The 20,845-nt window shown below is 38.9% G+C and overlaps 1 protein-coding gene across 1 annotated transcript; it reads left to right on the top strand.

Moving 5' to 3' along the window:
* Nucleotides 1-2,296: 2,296 nt before the first annotated feature.
* Nucleotides 2,297-20,516, top strand: LOC142097200 (interferon-induced very large GTPase 1-like). The gene is made up of 4 exons (XM_075178848.1): nt 2,297-2,598; nt 3,026-3,340; nt 3,775-4,089; nt 15,760-20,516. The coding sequence occupies exons 1-4, from the start codon at nt 2,304-2,306 to the stop codon at nt 20,481-20,483; spliced, it is 5,649 nt and encodes a 1,882-aa protein (XP_075034949.1). The 5' UTR covers nt 2,297-2,303; the 3' UTR covers nt 20,484-20,516.
* The last annotated feature ends 329 nt before the right edge of the window (nt 20,517-20,845 follow it).

Genomic DNA, 20,845 nt, shown 5'->3' with positions numbered 1-20,845 from the left:
ACATTGGATATCACTTTACGCACATATTGAGCGTGAGAGATAGTGTCTTATTGTTTATCACATTTGTACATTTCAGATTTTTATTACGTGCACAGCCTTATGCTCTGGAATGTCTGGGAAACTCACAAACTTACAGGTACCTCGCCCGTACTCCCAGGAGAGCCCACATCCATCCTGCATCCTGCTCACTTCCTAATGAAGTGGGTGGGGCAAGGACCCAGATGATGGGGTTCACTGCAAGTCAAAATATAAATAAATATAAATAATAATAATAATAATAATAATAATAATAATGTAATTGAATTATATATATTTACACTAACATGAACATTTTGGAGCTGGTTAGACATAAGGTCAGTCCAATAACTATATATTAAACTGTGTAAATTAATTCTTTTTTTTTTATTTGATTACATTATTAACATTAAAGTTGTTTATATTTTTTCTCTCTAATTGCAAGAATTATTTGGGGAGAGAGTATCGTTATCACCTGTTTAACCATGTTTAACTCTTTTGAAACATATAAAGGTTTCTGATTTTACACTGTGTGTTTCTGATTATGCATTTGACAATTAACTAGCAATTGTCTATCTGTTGATAGCTGTATTCTAGCATATGGTTATACACTGATTGACACTTTACTATACTTACCATAAATCAGTAATGACTAATATTATTGTCTGCCATGTTATCCTTGTCATAGGTGTCCTACACATTATAAGCACCAGCATACAATTTCTTTGCCTTGTCAATACTGCTCTACATCATGTTTTGAGTGTGCTATTAATACATATACTGCATCTCCGGACATTAAGATAACTCCACCAAACCCGGTGACATACAGAGAAAGTAGATATTGATACATATAAGTGAATTTGCTTTTGCGCCAAGGAACTTTACCAAATCTTGTTTCTCATTAAATATGGGTTAATGTGTTACATACTGTATATCCATAATATAAATTGACTTTATTTTATTTCTTCTTTACTTATTTATTATGTAGTCTTCCTGTTTTTATCTTCACATCCCAACAGAATGGATTGTAACACTGTATCGTACTGGTCAAGTTGCTTTACAAACATTTATTTTAGCATTATCTTTGTTTGAGGTAACTTTTATTTTTGTTTTTTATGCTGGTAAGTAACGAAAGCTGCCATAATATACATGTTAAAATCTGATCTTAAGGTCTGATTGCTTTAAATTGAATTGTAGGACAATGAAAATGTGTCTATTTGACAATAGATGAAATGTGATCGGATGTAGATGTCTGAATCAATCGATAATACAATCAGGAATAGTGGTAATATATAACCTGAAGTGATTAGTTTGAAGTTCTTTGAAGCCCATTTATTGTAGTCATGTTATATGTGTAAAGCTGGTGTTTGTTCTTAATCTGCTTCTAGAATTGTTTTACAGTAAATTCAAGCCCAATGTGTGTATCATAACCGAAAATGTTCCCGATTGTATGTAATAACAATAATTTTTTATACATTATCGTCTATATCTAGCCTTACCTGCCTGAGTTATGACTAATTTCCTGCACGTTTTAACAATTACTCACAAACTGTGATCTGTTAACTATCAAGATTAATATGCAAAAAAATGAATCACAATAAACTGAATACTGTCACAATCTGCCTGCAGCTTTCTGCTTGTATTGGCAGCTCCTGCCTCCAGGACTATTAGACTTTATTATTGGTATATTAACAGCAGTACCTCTGATCCCTAGAGGTGCTGCTATCGTGCCTTTCTTGATTGCATTAGGGGTTATCTTGTTCACCAATTATCCCATGCACCTGGGTGTGTTCTCATTTCCCTCCATATATACTTGCCACTCCCAGCATTCATTGCATGTTACAATCTGTTGTCACATCCTATTATTCATTGTTGTTACTTCCTCCTGCTGTGCTCCTGGATTTATGCTGCTAGGGATCTCTACATTCTGCTTACCAGTATCATCTGTGAACCTGGTATTTACCTCTGTATTTCCCTGCACTTGCTGCCTGGAATCTTTCCATACCTCCTGTTTACCTGCCACTGCCATATACCTGATAATTTCTGCAAAGCTCATTATTACATCTTTTGTTCATACTCTTCAGCTAATAAACATTGAATGTTTTTCACCTTATGTGTGGCTCCTTAGCTGTATTCCTGAATTGATTTGTGACAAATACACACTGAGTAACTATGACTAAATCCTATTTATTACATGATTTTACTCAATAATCAATACAGGTAAATACTTCTATATAAACAGACTAATCACTGTGCTTCTACTTATTTTCAGACTGTAAAACTCAACAATGGCTCCTATCAGAGAAGTGCTGAAGACTATAAAACACCTGAGATTGAAATTATTGAAAGTGTTTGAGGATAATGTGGATGGTTTGTGTGATGAACTAAAATATCACCACCTCATAACTTTCCAGGAATATAAAGATCTGTATGAGGCTGTGAGCCCAGGACAGAGAGCTGACAAGCTGATAAACATTATACTACAGAAAGGAGAACCGGCCTGTGAGAGATTCCTGGACCATCTAGAGAAGATTATTCCCAGGTTTCCAGCATTGTCTGTTGTGTCCAAACACTTACCGGAAAGTGAGTAACGTCTCTCATCACAATCACTGTAATCACAGACATTTCACATTATATAACATGTTCAATGGTTATTGTGCAAAATACTTTTATAGTCACAAGTACTTACAAATAGATTCCAGGGTTAATTAATGTGAATTTTGTGCTGTTGTTACTAATAGATCCAGGTTGCATTGGATCTATTAGTAATATTAATAAATGAGAACAACATGAGTCTTTAATGACTCACAAAGATCTCCAAACTTATAGTTTTACAATTACCGTGATCAGCACAATTTTCTGTCTATAAAGAAAAAAAATGAATCACAATAAATTGAACACACTACTAATGACAGCGTATCCCATTTATTACATCATTTCATTTAATAACCAACACAAATAAATCATTCTACACAAACAGACTAATCACTGTGTTTACACTTATTTTCAGACCGTGAAACTCAGAAAACAATGGCTTCTATCAGAGAAGCACTGAATACTGTTAAACACCTGAGATATAAATTAACAGAAGTATATGAGGAGAATGTGGATGGTTTGTGTGATGAGCTGGACTCTCTTTACCTCATAACATCCCAGGAATATAGCAAACTGGATGAGGCTGTGAGCCCAGGAGAGGGAACTGACAAGTTGATAAATATTATACTTCAGAAGGGAGAATTGACCAGTGAAAGATTCTTGGACCATCTAGAGAACATGATTCCCAGGTTTCCAGCATTGTCTGATGTGTCCCAACACCTAATGGAAAGTGAGTAACTTCTCTCATCACAATCACTGTAATCACAGACATTTCACATTACATAAACATGTTCATTGGTTATTGAGTGAAATACTTTTACAGTCATGAGGAAGAATTTTCTTCTTTATTTCTGAAAGTATCAGTGGGCCAGAAATCCAGGTTTCATTGGATCTATTAGTAATATTAATAAGGGAGAACTATATAAGTCTGTGATGACTTCTTAAGGTCTCCAAAGATAAAGATTTACATTTACTCAGAGAATGTGATCCATACACTTTTCTGTTAACTTTTATGTAAGTATGGAAAAACATAATCACAATAAATTGTACACACTGCTAATGACAACAAATAATTTCCTATTATTACATGATTTTATTTGATAACCAACAGATATAAATCATTCTATGTAAACAGATAATCACTGTGTTTATACTTATTTTCAGACTGTGAAACCCAGAAAACAATGGCTCCTATTAGAGAAGCATTAAAGACTATTAAATACCTGAGATGGAAATTAACAGAAGTGCTTGAGGAGAATGTGGATGGTTTGTGTGATGAGCTGGACTCTCTCCACCTCATAAGTTTCCAGGAGAATATAGATCTGTATGAGGCTGTGAGCCCAGGAGAGAGAGCTGACAAGCTGATAGATATTATACTTCAGAAGGGAGAATCGGCCTGTGAGATATTCCTGGACCATCTAGAGAACATGATTCCCAGGTTTCCAGCATTGTCGGATGTGTCCCAACACTTACCGGAAAGTGAGTAACTTCTCTCATCACAATCACTGTAATCACAGACATTTCACATTACATAAACATGTTTATTGGTTATTGTGTGAAATACTTTTATAGTCATGATGACTTTTTACTTTATTTCTGAAACTATCCGTGAGACAGAATTCACGTTATTAAATTCAGGGCCAAATATTGTGAATCTTGTGTTGTTGTTACTAACAATTCAAGTTTGAACTGGATATATTAGTAATATTAATAATGAAGATCTACAAGACCCTTGATTACTCCTAAATGTCTCCACTGGTTAAAAAAGTTGATAAAAAATGAACAAATAAATATATTCCAGCTTCTGCCCCTGTCAATCCTTAAGACTATATAACATATACTTGCGAGTATTAGACTAATATAATTTAGGGTAATTTGTTTCCATACCAAAGTACAGTAATAATGAAAGCTAGTAACAGTTCTAGTGGTATATGTAAATGTAAATCAGGGCTCCTACAACTTGCACTCTGTAATTCATCTGACATTTGCTCCACACAGACTCACACACTGCTACTCTCCTAGAGAAGCCTCACTGTGCAATAGATCGATGGGTGCAGAATTCTGGGGACCAGTGATAATAGTAACACTGGCTTGCACGACAATATTGAGGTTCCTTTTGGATTAATATTGCTACATGTACTGGTTATTAAGGGAGTCCTTGCCAAGAGGTCAAAGCAGAATACTCAATTTTCATTTGGCCTGTCTATTTATAAATAAAATTATTAATATTAATAAAATTAAAAAAATATGACAGGGGGGGCGTGGTCTGATAGCCGTCGGAGCTGGACGTGCTTTCCTGGAGCTCCGACAAATAGTTAATTTACCCGCTGATTCAAACCCCCGTGGCCACCCTAAGTGCCTAAGCTGGGTGACGGAAGAGCAGTAGCCCTGTCAGCCGGCTAGTAGCGCTAGTCGCAACCCTGAGTGAGCAGCAATAACTCACTAACAAAGGAGAGGTGCTGGGACACCCGTTCCGCGGCAATACCTGGAGCGCTGTAACGGGAAACTTACCAGGGGGACTGATCCCCCGCTGGGAGTCTCTCTGCTCGTTCTGATTTGCAGATTTGATCTGGGTCACGCTGGCCCGGAAGCCGTGGGACGCCATTACAGGCTTCATTTCCGGTTTGGAGTCTGGAGTGGAGCGTCCTGGGAGTAATCTGTAAGCTGATTAGCTCCACGATCAATCCCATCTGTTGGGGCCTGCTGCCATCTAGTGGCCATATGTTTTATTGCTATGTAATAGCTGGGTGACAGCTGCTGGATAACAGTGAATCCAGTTCCAGCAAAGATTCACATGTAAAATACAAGATGCTCTGACCACCGCCCGCATGTACCCTACTCTGCGAGATTGAGCACGTCTAACCCATGGGATCAAGCCTCATGATAGGTCAACGCTATAGTTTGGAAGGACCACCCAGTAATTAACTGACCTCTTTATCTATAATAACATAAAGCTCCGTCTGGATACTTCTCTGAAAAGATTCTGCCAAGTTGAGTCTGCTTATCCATTTGATATTCTCATTAAGCTAAACGCCCTGACAACGCACTCAGATGGCTCCGAAAAGGATCAAAAAGATTAAAAAACTCAACCCGACTAACGCAACTGCACAGCTCCCCTTCTTTAAACAAAACAAACAGCGATCTATGTCCCCCCTCCGGGAAGCGGGGAGTGAACGGGGTGACGACTCTGAACAGCTGGATGTTGCCTCGACTTCTATCCCATCTTCTGAGTCCCCTATTCGTACGACTGATCCTGAGGCTCCGATTTCGCTTAAATCAATGCAATCCTTACTAGCTTCTTTGAAAGCCGACTTATCATCGGAACTGAGAGCCTCCATGAAAGCCATTCAAGCAGAGGTGGCTGCATTGGGCTCCAGGACGGTCCAGCTAGAGAACAAGTCAGAAGAGGTGGTCTCCTCACATAATGAGCTAATTACATCTCATGAACAACTGGAGGCAGAGGTTGCCACCATGAGGGATAAGATGGCGGATATGGAGGATAGATCACGCCGCAACAACCTCAAAATTCGGGGAATACCAGAGCAGATCTCAAATGCAGATCTACCATCCTTTGCCACAAATCTGTTTCAGAAACTTCTCCCTTCTGCTTCCATATTAGACTTAACCATCGACCGTATACACCGGCTCCCTAAAAATAAGAGAGTTCCGGACACCGTTCCCAGAGATACCTTATTATGCGTCCATTTCTACCATATTAAGGATCGTATCCTGCGGGCAGCCAGGGAAGCAGAGGGCACAGATCTCCTTCAGGATATTCAAGTGTTCCCAGATTTCTCCCAACACACGGTGGCGAAACGAAGAGCTTTCCAATCAGTCACTAGAGCTCTAAGAAATAATGATATTTCCTACAGATGGGGGTTCCCAGTGAAGCTATTGATCCACAGACACAACGTGCTTCATATCATAAACTCAGTGGATGAAGGGACAAAGCTCTTAACGTCCTGGAACCTTCCGGTTATACAGTCTGATCCCAAAGCTAGACCCCACATCTCCAACGATTGGTCTACTCAGGGGGGATCGAGACGTAAAGAATCTCCGCCTCGGGAGGAACTCCCTAGTTCAGTTTGAGCTTTTTCTTATTCGATATGAAACCCAAGAACACATCCTTCCTCTGATAACGAAAATACTCGGTCAGAGTTATACAAACTCTCCGGGGGCTCTTCTTCTTAAAGTGAGCGCAGAAAGATCCGTTGGAACAAGTACTTATCAAGTCCATCCGACTATCTCTGAGCCCTAGAGGAGCGCCCTTAAGCTGTATCCAATGACTTGGGAGACCTAGATGAATGGTTCCAGGTCCTTCTACAGTACTTAGAGAGGGTCCCCCAGTTGCAAAGTTATGTTATTGCTCAATGTTGGGTTCTCCTCCACATCTGTATGTACGGATCGGTCAAGGCCTTTTTCTACAAATACGGTTCATCTAATGGATGCAGCGTCTTCACGGTATCTAGAGACTGAAATATAATGGAGGGATGACTTCATGCTGACCCACCTTTCAGATAAGATTCTACTTGATTCACCTCTGTTCTCCCTCATATTTTGTATATTTGCCATATTATTGTTAAGAGGGCGCTTTAATTTAATTAATTGAATGCAAAGTTGAGTTATATAAAATTTGATTAACATTTATATTTCCTCCTACAGAGATGATTAGCCGGGCTTTTTCATACATAGGGAAAGCGATTCTTGTCCCTTACTAAGTATATATGTACATATATATAAATATATGGGGTCTGATATAAGTATTTTCTCTCTTGATAATGTAATACATGTTATTTCGTTGTGTTTAGGGTGTGTAAAAACGCTATATATTTGTCTGTTATGATATCTATACTTTGAGATAGTTTCTGATGTGTGCTCATATCTCTTTATCTAATTATCCATCTTTAGACAGGGCATGGTTTGGGTTGTACATGCGGGCGGGGGTGCCGATTGGCCCAGGCCGCGCACTCCAAGCTTGTGATTTTGCCGGTATTTCCCCTCTCCGGCAAAAATGTTAATCCTATATTTGGGATTATTTCTGTTTCCCCACCCCCAGAGGGGATATATAGCCCCCCCTCTTTTACCCCCCCCCCCCTTGCTCATTGGAACACAGCACCTGAAGACATTTACTTTGACTCAATTAAGAGGCCAGGTCATATCTGACCGGTGCCTCATAGATTGGTTACTAGTTGAACTACCTCGAATCCCTCCTCTTAAGTGATGGTTACATTTCTGTCTCAAAATGCTAGAGGGCTTAACTCCCCTGCTAAACGCAGACTGGCGTTAACATCATTTCATAAAGCGAAAGCTGACATAATAGCAATTCAAGAGACACACTTTACTGCCAAAGCCCCACCTGTCTTCAGGGACCGGCGTTTCCCTACTTGTTATACTGCGAATGGACCCCATAAAAAATGCGGGGTTGCCATTCTACTCAGCTCTAATTGTTCTTTTAAACTTTCTACTACAGTGGAAGACAAGATGGGTAGATATCTGATAGTTATAGGACAATTGAATGAGAAATGGATAACTTTAGTGTCGCTATACGCCCCTAATTCCAGACAACTTCACTTCCTGAAAAATACTTTAGCATTGATTGAAAAGGTTAAAAGAGGCAGTTTGGTGATAATGGGCGATTTCAATCTAGTAGTAGAACCCAAATTAGACAGATCTCTAAAACCAGGATCTAAACAGTCACAATCCCCTACCATCTCGGATATGGCTCTGGGTAGACTTTTGGCTGAATTTGGATTGTATGACGTCTGGAGAACAGTTAATCCTAAAGACAGAGATTACACTTACTTCTCTACAGTTCATAATACCTACTCCAGGATTGATCTCATCCTCTCAGACAAATGGTCCTTACAAAATACACAAAAAACGCAGATTCTCCCCATGTCGTGGTCTGACCACGCCCCTGTGACATGGACATGGAAATCGACCCGAACGCCCTTTGCTCTTCGGCCATGGCGGCTGCCAGAACACCTATTACTCTCACTTGAGGCAAAACTAGAGATAAAAGATGCTATTCATTCCTTCACACAAACTAATGACCCAGCTGATACCTCGGTCTTTACTTACTGGTGCGCCCTTAAGGCGGTAGTTAGGGGCAGGATTATTCAAGTGGCTTCTAGACTACATAAGGCGACCCTGTTTCTGCAGACGAAACTAGAGGCGAAACTTAAACTTCTAGATACCCAGAACAAAACACACCCGTCCAAAGCGCTAAACCTTGAGAGAACACAGGTCAAAGCAGAATTACAAAAACTTCTTATGCAGCGCACCCAAATGGCATTATCTAAACTACGCCAAAAATATTACGTAGCGGGTAACAGAGCGAGCGGATTGCTGGCACGTAAACTTAGGGGACTGCAAGCACGGAATCGTATTAAAACCATTACGACTCCCAAGGGTGCTAAGATTACTAACCCTAAAGCCATTGCAGACTCTTTTGCAGCTTTCTATACAGACTTATATAATTTACGCACCGACTCCTCTACCCACCAACCGACAGATCATGACATTGCCACCTTCCTGAGAGATCTCCCCCTGCCAACCATATCCCCCTCTCTCAGACAAGAACTAAATGCCCCTTGGTCCCTAGATGAGATAGATAGGGTCATCAAACAACTCCCTAAGAATAAGGCGCCTGGTCCTGACGGATACAGCAATTCATTCTTCTCCATATTTCAAGAGGTACTGTCACCTATCCTTCTCCAATTATATGAGGCCGGGACTCATTCCGGCTCCTTCCCTTCTGAGATGTTAGAATCCCATATAGTAGTTATCCCCAAACCTGGAAAAGACCCTACTGATTGCAAGAACTATCGTCCCATAGCCCTTTTAAATTCAGATGTTAAAATATTCGCAAAATTGATTGCTAACAGACTCGCTCCTATCATCCCGAAACTGATCCACCCAGATCAGGTGGGCTTTGTGACAGGTAGACAGGGACCCGATAATTTGAGACGTATACTTCACTTAATAGAACAATGCCATAAGAATAATGATAGCATGTTACTGCTATCCCTGGATGCTGAAAAGGCGTTCGATAGGTTACACTGGTCTTATATGACTCAGGTTCTTCACACCTTCGGATTTGTTGGCAACATTTTAAAGGCCATACTATCCCTATATTCGAACCCTTCAGCGCGAGTGTATAGTGATGGATTTCTTTCTCTAAATTTCTCAATTACAAACGGGACCCGACAGGGCTGCCCCATGTCCCCTATAATATATCTGATGGCCATAGAACCGTTGGCGGCACGGATAAGACTGGACCAAAGGTGCTCAGGCTTAGAGGTGAAAGAGACATCTCATAAAGTGTGTCTATTCGCTGATGACGTGCTCTTATTTGTGACTAACCCGGAGACCTCGCTGCCAGCAATCCAGGACCTGCTGTCACAGTTTGGAAAAGCCTCCCTTTATAAATTGAATACTTCAAAGACAGAAGTGCTCCCTATAAATGTCCCGGTAGACGTATTACAGGCTTTAAAAGATAAATTTAATTACTCTTGGAAAACTACTGGACTTACTTATCTTGGAATTCAAATAACCCCTCACTTAGCTTTAATAATAGAACATAATTTCTCTATATTACATCAACAACTATTGAAGCTTACAGGCTCATGGATGTGCTTCGAGGTCTCCTGGTTAGGTAGGATCTCAGCGTTCAAAATGATGCTTCTCCCTAAATTAATGTACTTATTTCGCATGCTCCCATTTTGCCTTCCCTCGGGTCTGTTGACCAAATTGACCTCCCTGTTGAAAACATATGTCTGGAAGTCCAAACCCCCCTGTATTGCTATGCAGCGTATGACTAGGGGGAAACGGCAAGGGGGACTGGCCCTTCCTCATTTGACAAAATATCATGAGGCTTGTATTCTATCTCAGATCCGAGACTGGTATCTCCCGGGAGGAGTGAAGCCTTGGGTAGATCTGGAGGTAGCGTCTATTCCAGAGTTCCCCTTGACAGATCTTTTATGGATACCTGTCCAGTGGAGACCCCCGGTGGAGACCTTGCCGGCTCTTATCAGAGATACATTGACTGTGTGGGATCGATTGTGCCAGAGAACCGAGGGACTGTTGCGTCCCACGACGAGTGTGTCTCTACGAATAATCGCCAACCAAATACCAGATTTGAATCTTTCTGGATGGATTGGTAGGGGTATTCGGACTCTAGGACATTTGATGGACTCGGATGGGATCTGCTCCTACTCACACCTCAGTGACCTATATTCGTTGCCCAAAGGTGACTTTTACAAATACCTTCAAATCAGGCATCTATTAACTTCCTTACCTTTGAGCATTCCGGCAATAGGCCCTCCTTTAGCTAGGTATTATTCCCCATTAACTAAAGGTAGTAGTAGAGCCAGTATTACCCTCTGGTATAAAAACTTATTGAGTCTTGATGCCGCTCCCAAATCCAAACCTCAGATCCAATGGGAATCAGACCTTCAGTTAGATTTGTCGGAGGAAGACTGGGAACATATTTATGCCAACTCCTTTAAAATGTCCAAGTGCCTTAATCACACTGAGATGTTGGTAAAATTATTGAAAAAAAAAAATAAATATGACAGCAAAGTGCAGAGAATCTGCGGTTCATTGGAACCGCCCTTAGTAAATGTACCCCATTAGACTTTATAACTCTTTTCTTTCTGTTTTGCTATGGCTAGAGGTAAAATAACTCCCCAGCCCCATGCCCTTAGTAGAACAATGGCTTTAACCCACCTATGTCTGTTTATTTTTTCTAGAACTATAAATCCTAGCTTGTTCAGTCATTCTTTGATTGGTGTGGCATGATGGGATTTGTTCCACAACTGTTGGAAGCTTAAGGCCAGAATAAAAAATAAAGAATGAATATAACATTAAAATACACTGACACTCCTCTTGTTAGATACATAATGTAACCAAGAGAGGTATTTAGCTTGCAATCTGCATGGAAAGGATGCAAGTGTTACACATTTGCACAGCAGTACACCTAGGTTAAAGATAAACAGGTGGAGGACACCTGTGTGACAAAATAATAGAATAAAGTCTGATTTAATTTAGTTGGTTTAAGAGAGTATTTTCCCACAGCAGGCTGAAAGGGTGTGTCTGCAGTAGAGAGCAAACAGAGCAAACAATGAGAACTCCCTTTTAAAGGGAAGGTGAGAGTGTCACCTGCTGCGGGAGGAGTGTCAGTTATAAAAACCTGGTTGTTTCACTGTTCAGTGTGACCGATGCTAGAGAAGCTGGTCAGTGTTTAGAGAGCTGGGGGTAAATGTATGAATGTCCGATTTTTTTCAACTTGCCGGAAATCGGCGACTTTGCAGTGAAAATTTAAAGCTGCGATGACTTGTAAAGGCAAACTGTGTGATCTCTGATCTCTGATCCCTGATCTCTGTTTATCTAGTGTTTAGGGTCAAAACTAAGAGGAATCTGTGTTGAATCTTTATTAGCCACAATTCCTCCAGCATTTTGGGTCAGATGTAGGGAACATCTTATTTAGTTTCTCTGGGGTGTAGCACCACCTATACTATATGTTTCTTTGATTAAGGTTGTGATTAAGAGTTAGATATAACCTATGGTTTTTTTCTCTTCCATCGTCACCTGGTGTCTTTCTCGTCCTATCTCCTGGTGACTTTTCTATTGGTTAAAGGAGTCAAACAAAAAAGCCATATAGTATAGAGATATGAGGCAGATTTGTTTGAATGGTAGTATATCTCTTGAAAATTATAGAAAGATATCTTCCAAAGGATGAATGGTCAGTTCATGAGGTTTCTGGTAAATGTCAGAGAAAGATATTCACAATTGTTTTCTGTCATATCTACTTCAAAAAGATATCTGGCTGAGATCCATTGGATAGATCGGGTAATCATCATCATCACCATTTATTTATATAGCGCCACTGATTCCGCAGTGTCTGGTGGGAAATATGGATTATTCCAGAGAGGAATAATGGGGGAGTCCATATTATAAAGGTCATATTTTAAAGCATAAGAGTCACAAATTTGTAATAATAACTATACTGTCAGTAGCATATTGGACAGAGGAGGCCTGTGTTTCCTCTGAATGGACCAGGTAGATGAGAGTACTTGGTTTCGATATCTAGCCAAGTAATTGTATTGGCTGGAGCGAAGCTAGAGGCTATTTGTGTGAAATGTGGGCCATATTACCCTTTTCATAAAAGGATTGTTTTAATCATTTGAAATTGTTAGCAGTTTGTACATCTGTCAGACAGGACACCCGGCCTAGCTTTATGTTTGGATTCAATATATTGTAGTTTTGCAGAGAGAAGGGTTATTTGGGGATTTTTTTTGTCTGGAGGCCATAGTTATCAGGAATGCTTTATAAGCTGTCCATTGGGTTTTTGGGTAGGTGTGAAGGGATATTATTTTAATTAAAGTATTCAGTAAGGATGTGTTGAATTTGGTTATTATATGTTTTTTTCATGGAGAAGCTTTTCATTGATCCTCCATGACATTGTGGAGATCAGCCATGACTGGGGTGTGGTCTGACCAGATTATTGGATAAATGTTTTCTAGCCTTAGGGTTGGGCCAAGGCTGATCAGAATCATAACTATACTTGAGTAGGTATTATAAATTGTCAAAATGAATAATCCCTAGTGAGTGGTTCCCTGTCTCTCCAAGAATCATATAGCAGATACGTATTTTGAAAACTTAGAAGTACTTTAGATTTTTAGTGGTCTGCTCTTTCACAAGTGGTGGCCACAGGGGTATATCCATTCAGGGTAGTGCTAATTTCTGCTTTCAAGTCTCCTGCAACAATAAGTTCTCCATTTCTGACTTGGGAGAATATTTTCCCTAGTTTTTCAAAAACTGTGTTTTTGATTTTGCTTTAGACCTAGATGTTGAATAAAGTTCAAGGGAGGTTGTTCGGTTTGCCAATTAATATAAGGAAACTTCCCTCTTTCTCTTTCGGTGGTAATCGTATTACCGATTACCACAATTCCAACATCCTTCATACCTACAAAAAAAAAAATCGATTGCACAAAAAACGAAGTTATTCCGAGTGGACAGCTCTCTGGCACTTGAGTCTGACGTCTGCGCGACTTAGATAAATTGTAATTTAAAGTGGCAATGTCTGGACCTCGCAGGCTAAGTGTTTCAAAACTTAGTCTGTGGGGTCCAGACATTGTGGCTTTACCATTCATCTAAGTTGCGCAGACGTCAGACTCGAGTGCCGGAAAGCTGTCCATTCGGAATCACTGCCTGTCAGCCTGCCGGTGCCATCGGACATCTTGATCTCCGGATTTCAGGTAAGTCTGTTTGTATTGACTTCGTTTTTTTGTGCAATCGTTGTTTTTTTTGTAGGTATGAAGGATGTCGGAATTTTGGTAATTGCTAATCCGTACCCAGCCCTTGTCTTTATGGGTGTCTAGTAATTCAAAGCTAATATGATGAGCAATAAAAATTCCCATGTCTCTTTTTTTGGTTTAGATCACATTCATGACAGGTATTATTTTTGCATAAAATGAATCTTCAAAATTAAAAATATATAAGCCTTATGTGTTTTGAGGAGGACAATTTAACTAGTTTTTTTTATGTGAGAATAATTGAATATTAACTGAACTAATCACCTCTGTTGGATATCTATACATTCATATATTTATACTCGATTGATTCATGTTAAACTTAGGTTAGTATGACTCTCACAAGAAAAGATCTGTTACTTGTAAACATTGGGGATTATAAAGTGAGTTAGGAATCCAGATTGTAAAACTCTCATCAGCCTAGTTTACCACTCACAGACACCCCACCAGTAGGGAGGTGGGGGGGAAGGTGAGAATGAGTCTTTAAAAAGTCCAGGGGCTAGATTTACTAAGCTGTGGGTTTGAAAAACTGAGGATGTTGCCTATAGCAACCAATCAGATTCTAGCTTTCATTTATTTAGTACTTTCTACAAAATGACAGCTAGAATCTGATTGGTCACTATAGGCAACATCCCTACTTTTTCAAATCCGCAGCTTAGTAAATCTAGCCCCAGGTCACCTAACAGTCAGGGTCAACAATCGAATTGTAAGCTGTCCATCTTTGCTGCCAGTCCCAGGCACAGTCTAAAAAACTAGTATGTAATTTTATATTCTAAATTTTCTCATTTTATTTCTGCAAGTGTTTGCCTATGTCATATGTCATCTTGTCAGTAATTATTTTTATACTCTATACGCATTGTACCTTTAGGCATATTAAATTACCATATCAATGAGTGATATCCTTATTGCTCTAAATTAATTCAATACCTGTTAAGAGGATATAAATTGCTTGGCTGCATTAACCGTTTGAATGTGAGTGTGGGAAATATTAACTTGTTTAGCAGAATGCAGAGTTTGAGCAACTATGTTATTAAGTTAGGTCTCCTATTGGCTGAAAATATAGAAGTTGTGGCAGATAAGAGGTGATGCATAACTGGAAATCAAGATAAATTGTTATAAAGCAGATGAACAATTTCTTGACAATTTAGGTGTGATTACCTGTAATCAGAGAGGAGCCAGGCTGCTATACACTGTATCATACCTTAGTGGAGAACACAGCTTGTATGAAACATGCAGAGAAAGTCCAAAACTACCAAAGTACCAATTTTATGTAGCTGTAGTAAGCTAAAAAAAAATCTTTAGGAAGTGATTTTAATTGTAGAATGATTTGATACATCCTTTAGCCTTTAGGGATAGTGTTACACCTTAAATGGATAAAACTTTGTCCCCATATTTTACTTACCTGGGGTCTGGTATTTGTAAGGTTTGGGAGTTCTGGCAGCTCCTGTGCTAAATTGTTGTTACTCTCCTGTTTCTTCAGACTCCGACAGGCAGGTTATTGTTGGGCTACAACATTGCTGCCTGTCTCAAAAGATGATTGGCACAGTAAGGGCATAACAGAGTCCCCCGATCCTTGTCAGTGCCAGACCTCAGGTACATACAATTTGGGAGGAAGATTTCCAGTTATAGAACTCCCTTTATAAAAGGTGTAAGCTGTCTCTATATAAATGAGTATATATAAGTGAATTGTTGCTAGGGCTACAACACACTGAACAGTAGTTGAAAATGCTGAAGTACATTTATGGAAATAGAATAATCAAATACTATTTAATGTACATTTCATTATTTGAAAGTTCATTGAATAACAATGTTAATATGTGGTTTCTATTCACAGACAAAGTGCAGACATTTCACAGACTTCTGGAGAATGTAAATTTACAGCAACCAACTGTATCAAAACTGACCCTAAGGGATGTTCTAGAGATCGGGTCAGAGAATCTGGAATATGTTCAGCCTCAGGATATAACAGATATTCCATGGCACTTTCTAAGGAAGCTCATGGCCCTAAACAGAACTGCACTAAACACTCAGTTTGAAAAACTTTCACCTAACTTGGATCCAAATGAAAATAAAAATGTGTTTAAATTGTTAATGACTGAAACTGAGAATCATTCAACTCTCAATATTCACCCTCTGGATGTTGTGTGCGCTGTCCTGCATTGTTCAGAAAGTTTTCTACAACAAGAGATTGTATCAAAAATGTCCATGTGCCAGTTTGCTGTCCCTCTGCTGCTCCCTGCTGGTGATGGCACAGAATGCACCTTCATGCTGTGGGCAATGAGGGATATTGTGAAGAGATGGAGACCTCAATCATTAGCTGACAGTAAAGGGTTCAGTGAAGAAAATGTTGTGAACATTCCCATGCCGATCTTCTCCTTTGTAAAACTAGGGAAAAACAAATTATCCAAATCTAAAATCCTTGATCAAATTCTTAATCCAGCTCAACATCATCACGATTTCTTCATACATGACAATATGGAGGGAGGAAATACTGAGAGGATAATATCTGATGGACTTGTGGAAATTTCCTGGTATTTTCCTTGTGGTCAGTCTGATGTTTTCCCAGAGCCCATCGCAGTGACCAATCTACGTGGAGACCTGGAGTCCAGCTGGGAACAGTTCATGTTTCTGACACAAGTCTCATCAGCTGTGTTTATATTTATTGAGAGTATTTGTGAGAGAGAATTCAGAATGTTATCAACCTGCAGTAACTCCGACACACAGTATTATTTCATTGTTACTCCAAGACCTGGGAAACAAGTAACCACAGAGACTGTGCAGCACATAAACAATCTAATGTCAGAACTTAAAATTGATAATACAAATATTATTCTAAAAGGCAGCACAGCTAATGATGCAGCATTGGCTAGAAAAATACAACACACCATTCATGGTCTTTTAAATAATTGTCAAAGTAGAATTAGTTTGGTTAGTATTATAGATGAAATCCAAGGAGATTATATCTGTGTAGATGAGAACACGTCTACATGTCAGAATGCAAAGGAACATGCCAGTAACATTACCTCTGTAATACACAATGTGGAAGAGTATAAGAAAGAAACTCTGACATTACAGGGAGATCTGTGGAAACAAATAACACAAATAGAGAAAGAACTTTGCAGAATGACAAAACAAGGAGATAAAAATGTACAAGATTATCATAGTGAGCTCATACAGCATCTAAATTCCCTACGCCAGGAACAATACAAACACAACATTTCTACTGGCATATTACTGTTTATTAACGCAATCACCAATTTGTCTCAAGTAGAAAAACATTATTTTCTGAAATGGATGAAGTTTGAGTTGGATTCAACTGCAAGAAATAATATTTCTTCACTGCAGTCTGAATACAAGGAAAAATGTAACAATAAATCAAATAATCCTGAAGAACTAAAGCAACTAGATCAGAGATTCTCTGACAGCTCTTTAGGAATTGAACATTTCCTACGTGAGCTGTGGCAGGTTTATGAGGCTGAATATTCAAAGGTTAATGAGAATCTAATTGTTGGAACCCCAAAACAATTTTCTAATCTTCCAGGAATAGCTGCTGATCTCCTGCTGGATGGGTTCCCTTTGGAGCTGATTGATGGAGACGCCTCCAACATCCCCCTGCAGTGGATAACTGATGTCCTGACTGAGCTGGACAACAAGACAGGAGGACACTGCAGGATGAGAGTAATAACTGTGCTGGGAGTGCAGAGTACGGGGAAATCCACCCTTCTGAACACCATGTTTGGTTTACAGTTCCCTGTGGCCAGTGGACGATGCACACGAGGAGCCTTCATGACTCTTATTAAAGTGAAAGAGACCTTCCAGGAGGAGCTGGGCTGTGACTTTATTCTGGTGATTGACACTGAAGGGTTGAAAGCTCCTGAGTTGGCATCTCTGGAGGACAGTTATGAACATGACAATGAATTGGCAACTTTAGTGGTTGGTTTGAGTGATATCACCATAGTGAATATGGCCATGGAACATACATCTGAGATGAAAGATATTTTACAGATCGTGGTCCATGCATTTCTTAGGATGAAAGAAATTGGGAAGAAACCCAACTGTCAGTTTGTACATCAGAATGTGAGCGTTGTGTCCGCTCATCAAAAGAACATGAGAGACCGGAAGAAGCTTCTGGAACAGTTGAATGAAATGACAAAAATTGCTGCAGAAATGGAGAAGAAAAGTGGAATTACAGCTTTCAGTGATGTGATGGACTATGATCTAGAGAGACACAACTGGTACATTCCTGGACTGTGGCAGGGGGTCCCCCCAATGGCTCCTGTAAATTTTGGTTACAGTGAAAATGTTTATGAACTAAAAAAGTATTTATTTGATTTATTAGAATCACAGAATTCTGAGTTCAGACAGTGCAATAATATTCATCAGTTTATTGAATGGATAAAGAGTTTGTGGAAAGCAGTTAAACATGAGAAGTTTATCTTCAGCTTTAGGAACAGTCTGGTAGCTGAAGCTTATAATAATCTGTCTGCACAATACTCTCTGTGGGAATGGGAGTTCACCAAAAATGTCCACAGCTGGGTGATGAGCACAGAGACTGGTATTAGAAATCAATCTGCTAATAGTTTTGATACAGAAATTTGTGCACAATATGAGATTGATGTTCAACAGCTGCTACTTGAAGAAGAAAATAAAATACTGATACAACTTAAAATATACTTTGAGAATAAATCTAAAAATGTCCATCTTATAGAACGATACAGAGAAGATTTCTTCATGAGTGTAAAGTTTCTAAAAAAAGAGCTAGAAAGGATTGCGTTTAGCAAGGTCAATGAAGCTGTTTCTATTCAGAAAGGAGAGATCAATATACAGATTATCCAGAAGACATCCCAGAAGCTGATTGAAAAAAAAATTACTGATCTCCTGAAACGCTGCAGAGAGAAGAACTGTGAGCTGGGTGACATGGAGGTGAAACAAGAATTTGAAGACATGTGGGTAGAAACACTCTGTGATTTAAAGTTGGAGGAATTAAGGAAACGTAACATCGGTCAGACAATGCTTCATCTGCTGAGAAGTGAGATGAGTGTAAAAGGTGGTGGCATAAATGAAAATCTCTCTAAAGTGATGAGTTTAGATGATTATAGACACAGAGAATTTATGATGGATAAAAAGTACATTGATGTCAGTTGGTATAATGTAACACGTAATAATTTATATATCAGCCAAGAAATCTATGATAAGGTAGCAGTACTTGCAGCATATTTGATAGATAGATGTGATACATATGTCACAGAGAAAGTAATATCGCCTGAAGATTATAATGACACTTACTGCCAGGAATTACTGCACATGATCAATGATAAACTGGAGGAAGGAAACCGTAAGAAGTTTCATTTCACATCACAGTTTGAGCTGGACCTCAAGCTCCTCATCTTTGGAAGAGCATCTCGGAAATTTCAGAAGATGCATGATACGTTTATCCAAGAAAATTACTCAAAAATCTGCCTAGAAAAGTTAAAACCTAAATATTTATCTACATTTGAGAGTATATTTCAAATGAAAGATGAGTGTCAGAACAGAGCCAAAACATTCTGTGAGCAGTGTCTGAAACCAGCATTATCTGAGTATATTCTGAGACATCTTGGGAAAGAAATCATTGATGAGATATTGAAGAACTCTGATAATATTATATTTAGCAACAGAAGTAATTTTCAGGTAACTGTGCTGAATGATCTACTGGAGAAGAACAGCTTCCAGAACTATGTGCAATACATTAATTCATATGAGAGTTTTTTGAAAAACTGGATACTTAAATACATTTTAGAAAAATATAAGGATCCATCATCTATAAATTTGTTACAGGTAAAAATTTTGGGTGTGATCTCTGAAAAAATAGAAGATTTCCTTAAAAGTGAAAAATGTTTAAACATAGAAACAATTTCAACTTTTTTACAGCAGTTTTGTGAACTATTCAGCAAAGAATTAGTCATTTCACAGACTGTGATAAATCTGATCACTTTCCATAGTACAGCAAATGTTGAGCAGTTCCTTGAGGTCATTCTCCATTATCTCCCCATCATAAAAAAAGAAATTCTAGAAGAACTGGGATCATCAGACATTGAGTCTGTACTTTCCAGGGTCACATTGAAGCCTCAGGATGAACTGTTTAAGAAGGTGATTGGATGTGGACATCAGTGTCCATTCTGTAAAGTTCCCTGTGAGAATGCAGGAGGTGATCATAAGGAGCATTCTGCATCTGTCCACAGACCTAAGGGATTGGGGAGGTACATATTTGTAATGGATGAGAGATTGGTCACTGACATATGTTCTACTTCTGTTGTATCAAATGGTACATTTCAAAACTGTGACACAAATTGGAATCCGCACCCATTCAAAGAGTATTGCACATATTATCCAGATTGGTCCATCCAACCTGACCCCAGTATCAAGTCATCTGATTACTGGAAATACATTTTTGTGCAGTTTAATCAAAAATTTGCTGATGAATATAAATCAAAACCAGCTGTATTACCAGAAGACTGGGAGAAAATAACAAAAGAACAAGCTTTAGAAAGTCTAAAGGAAGCTTTTAATACTAAGTGACAATAATAAGCTTGTATTCATCTTATCATTCTAACTAGAAATTTAATTATAACATCACTTCTTCTGAAATAATACATATGTGTATGTAAAGTTAGATGAGACAATTATTTGATTACTTATAGGGATAAAGATAAATAGACAAAAAGGAATTACATTCTGTATATATTCTTCCCTTACTTCAGACTTCATAAAATTTTCGTTACCTCTCATTCTCCAGCTGTTGAAGTTTGTCCCCACATGCTCTGCAAACCAGTGTGGTACTGGGACTTGTTGTCCCCTAACAACTGTAGAGATAGAGGATTCCCAATCTCCCAATTTTATCTATGACCTCTGTGATCAGATAATTCCAACATTTGTAATAA

The sequence above is a fragment of the Mixophyes fleayi genome, chromosome 7, assembly GCF_038048845.1.
Source record: "Mixophyes fleayi isolate aMixFle1 chromosome 7, aMixFle1.hap1, whole genome shotgun sequence".
Classification (NCBI taxonomy): Eukaryota; Metazoa; Chordata; class Amphibia; order Anura; family Limnodynastidae; genus Mixophyes; species Mixophyes fleayi.
The sequence above is the reverse complement of the archived record's forward strand: the minus strand, read 5'-3'. Positions and strand labels throughout refer to the sequence as shown.

Bases quoted from the DNA above. Each gene is read 5' to 3' on its own strand.
- LOC142097200 (XM_075178848.1), top strand. From the start codon at position 2,304: ATGGCTCCTATCAGAGAAGTGCTGAAGACTATAAAACACCTGAGATTG. The intron at 3,341-3,774 runs GTGAGTAACTTC...ACTTATTTTCAG, and splicing joins GTCCCAACACCTAATGGAAA to ACTGTGAAACCCAGAAAACA. The intron at 4,090-15,759 runs GTGAGTAACTTC...TTCTATTCACAG, and splicing joins GTCCCAACACTTACCGGAAA to ACAAAGTGCAGACATTTCAC.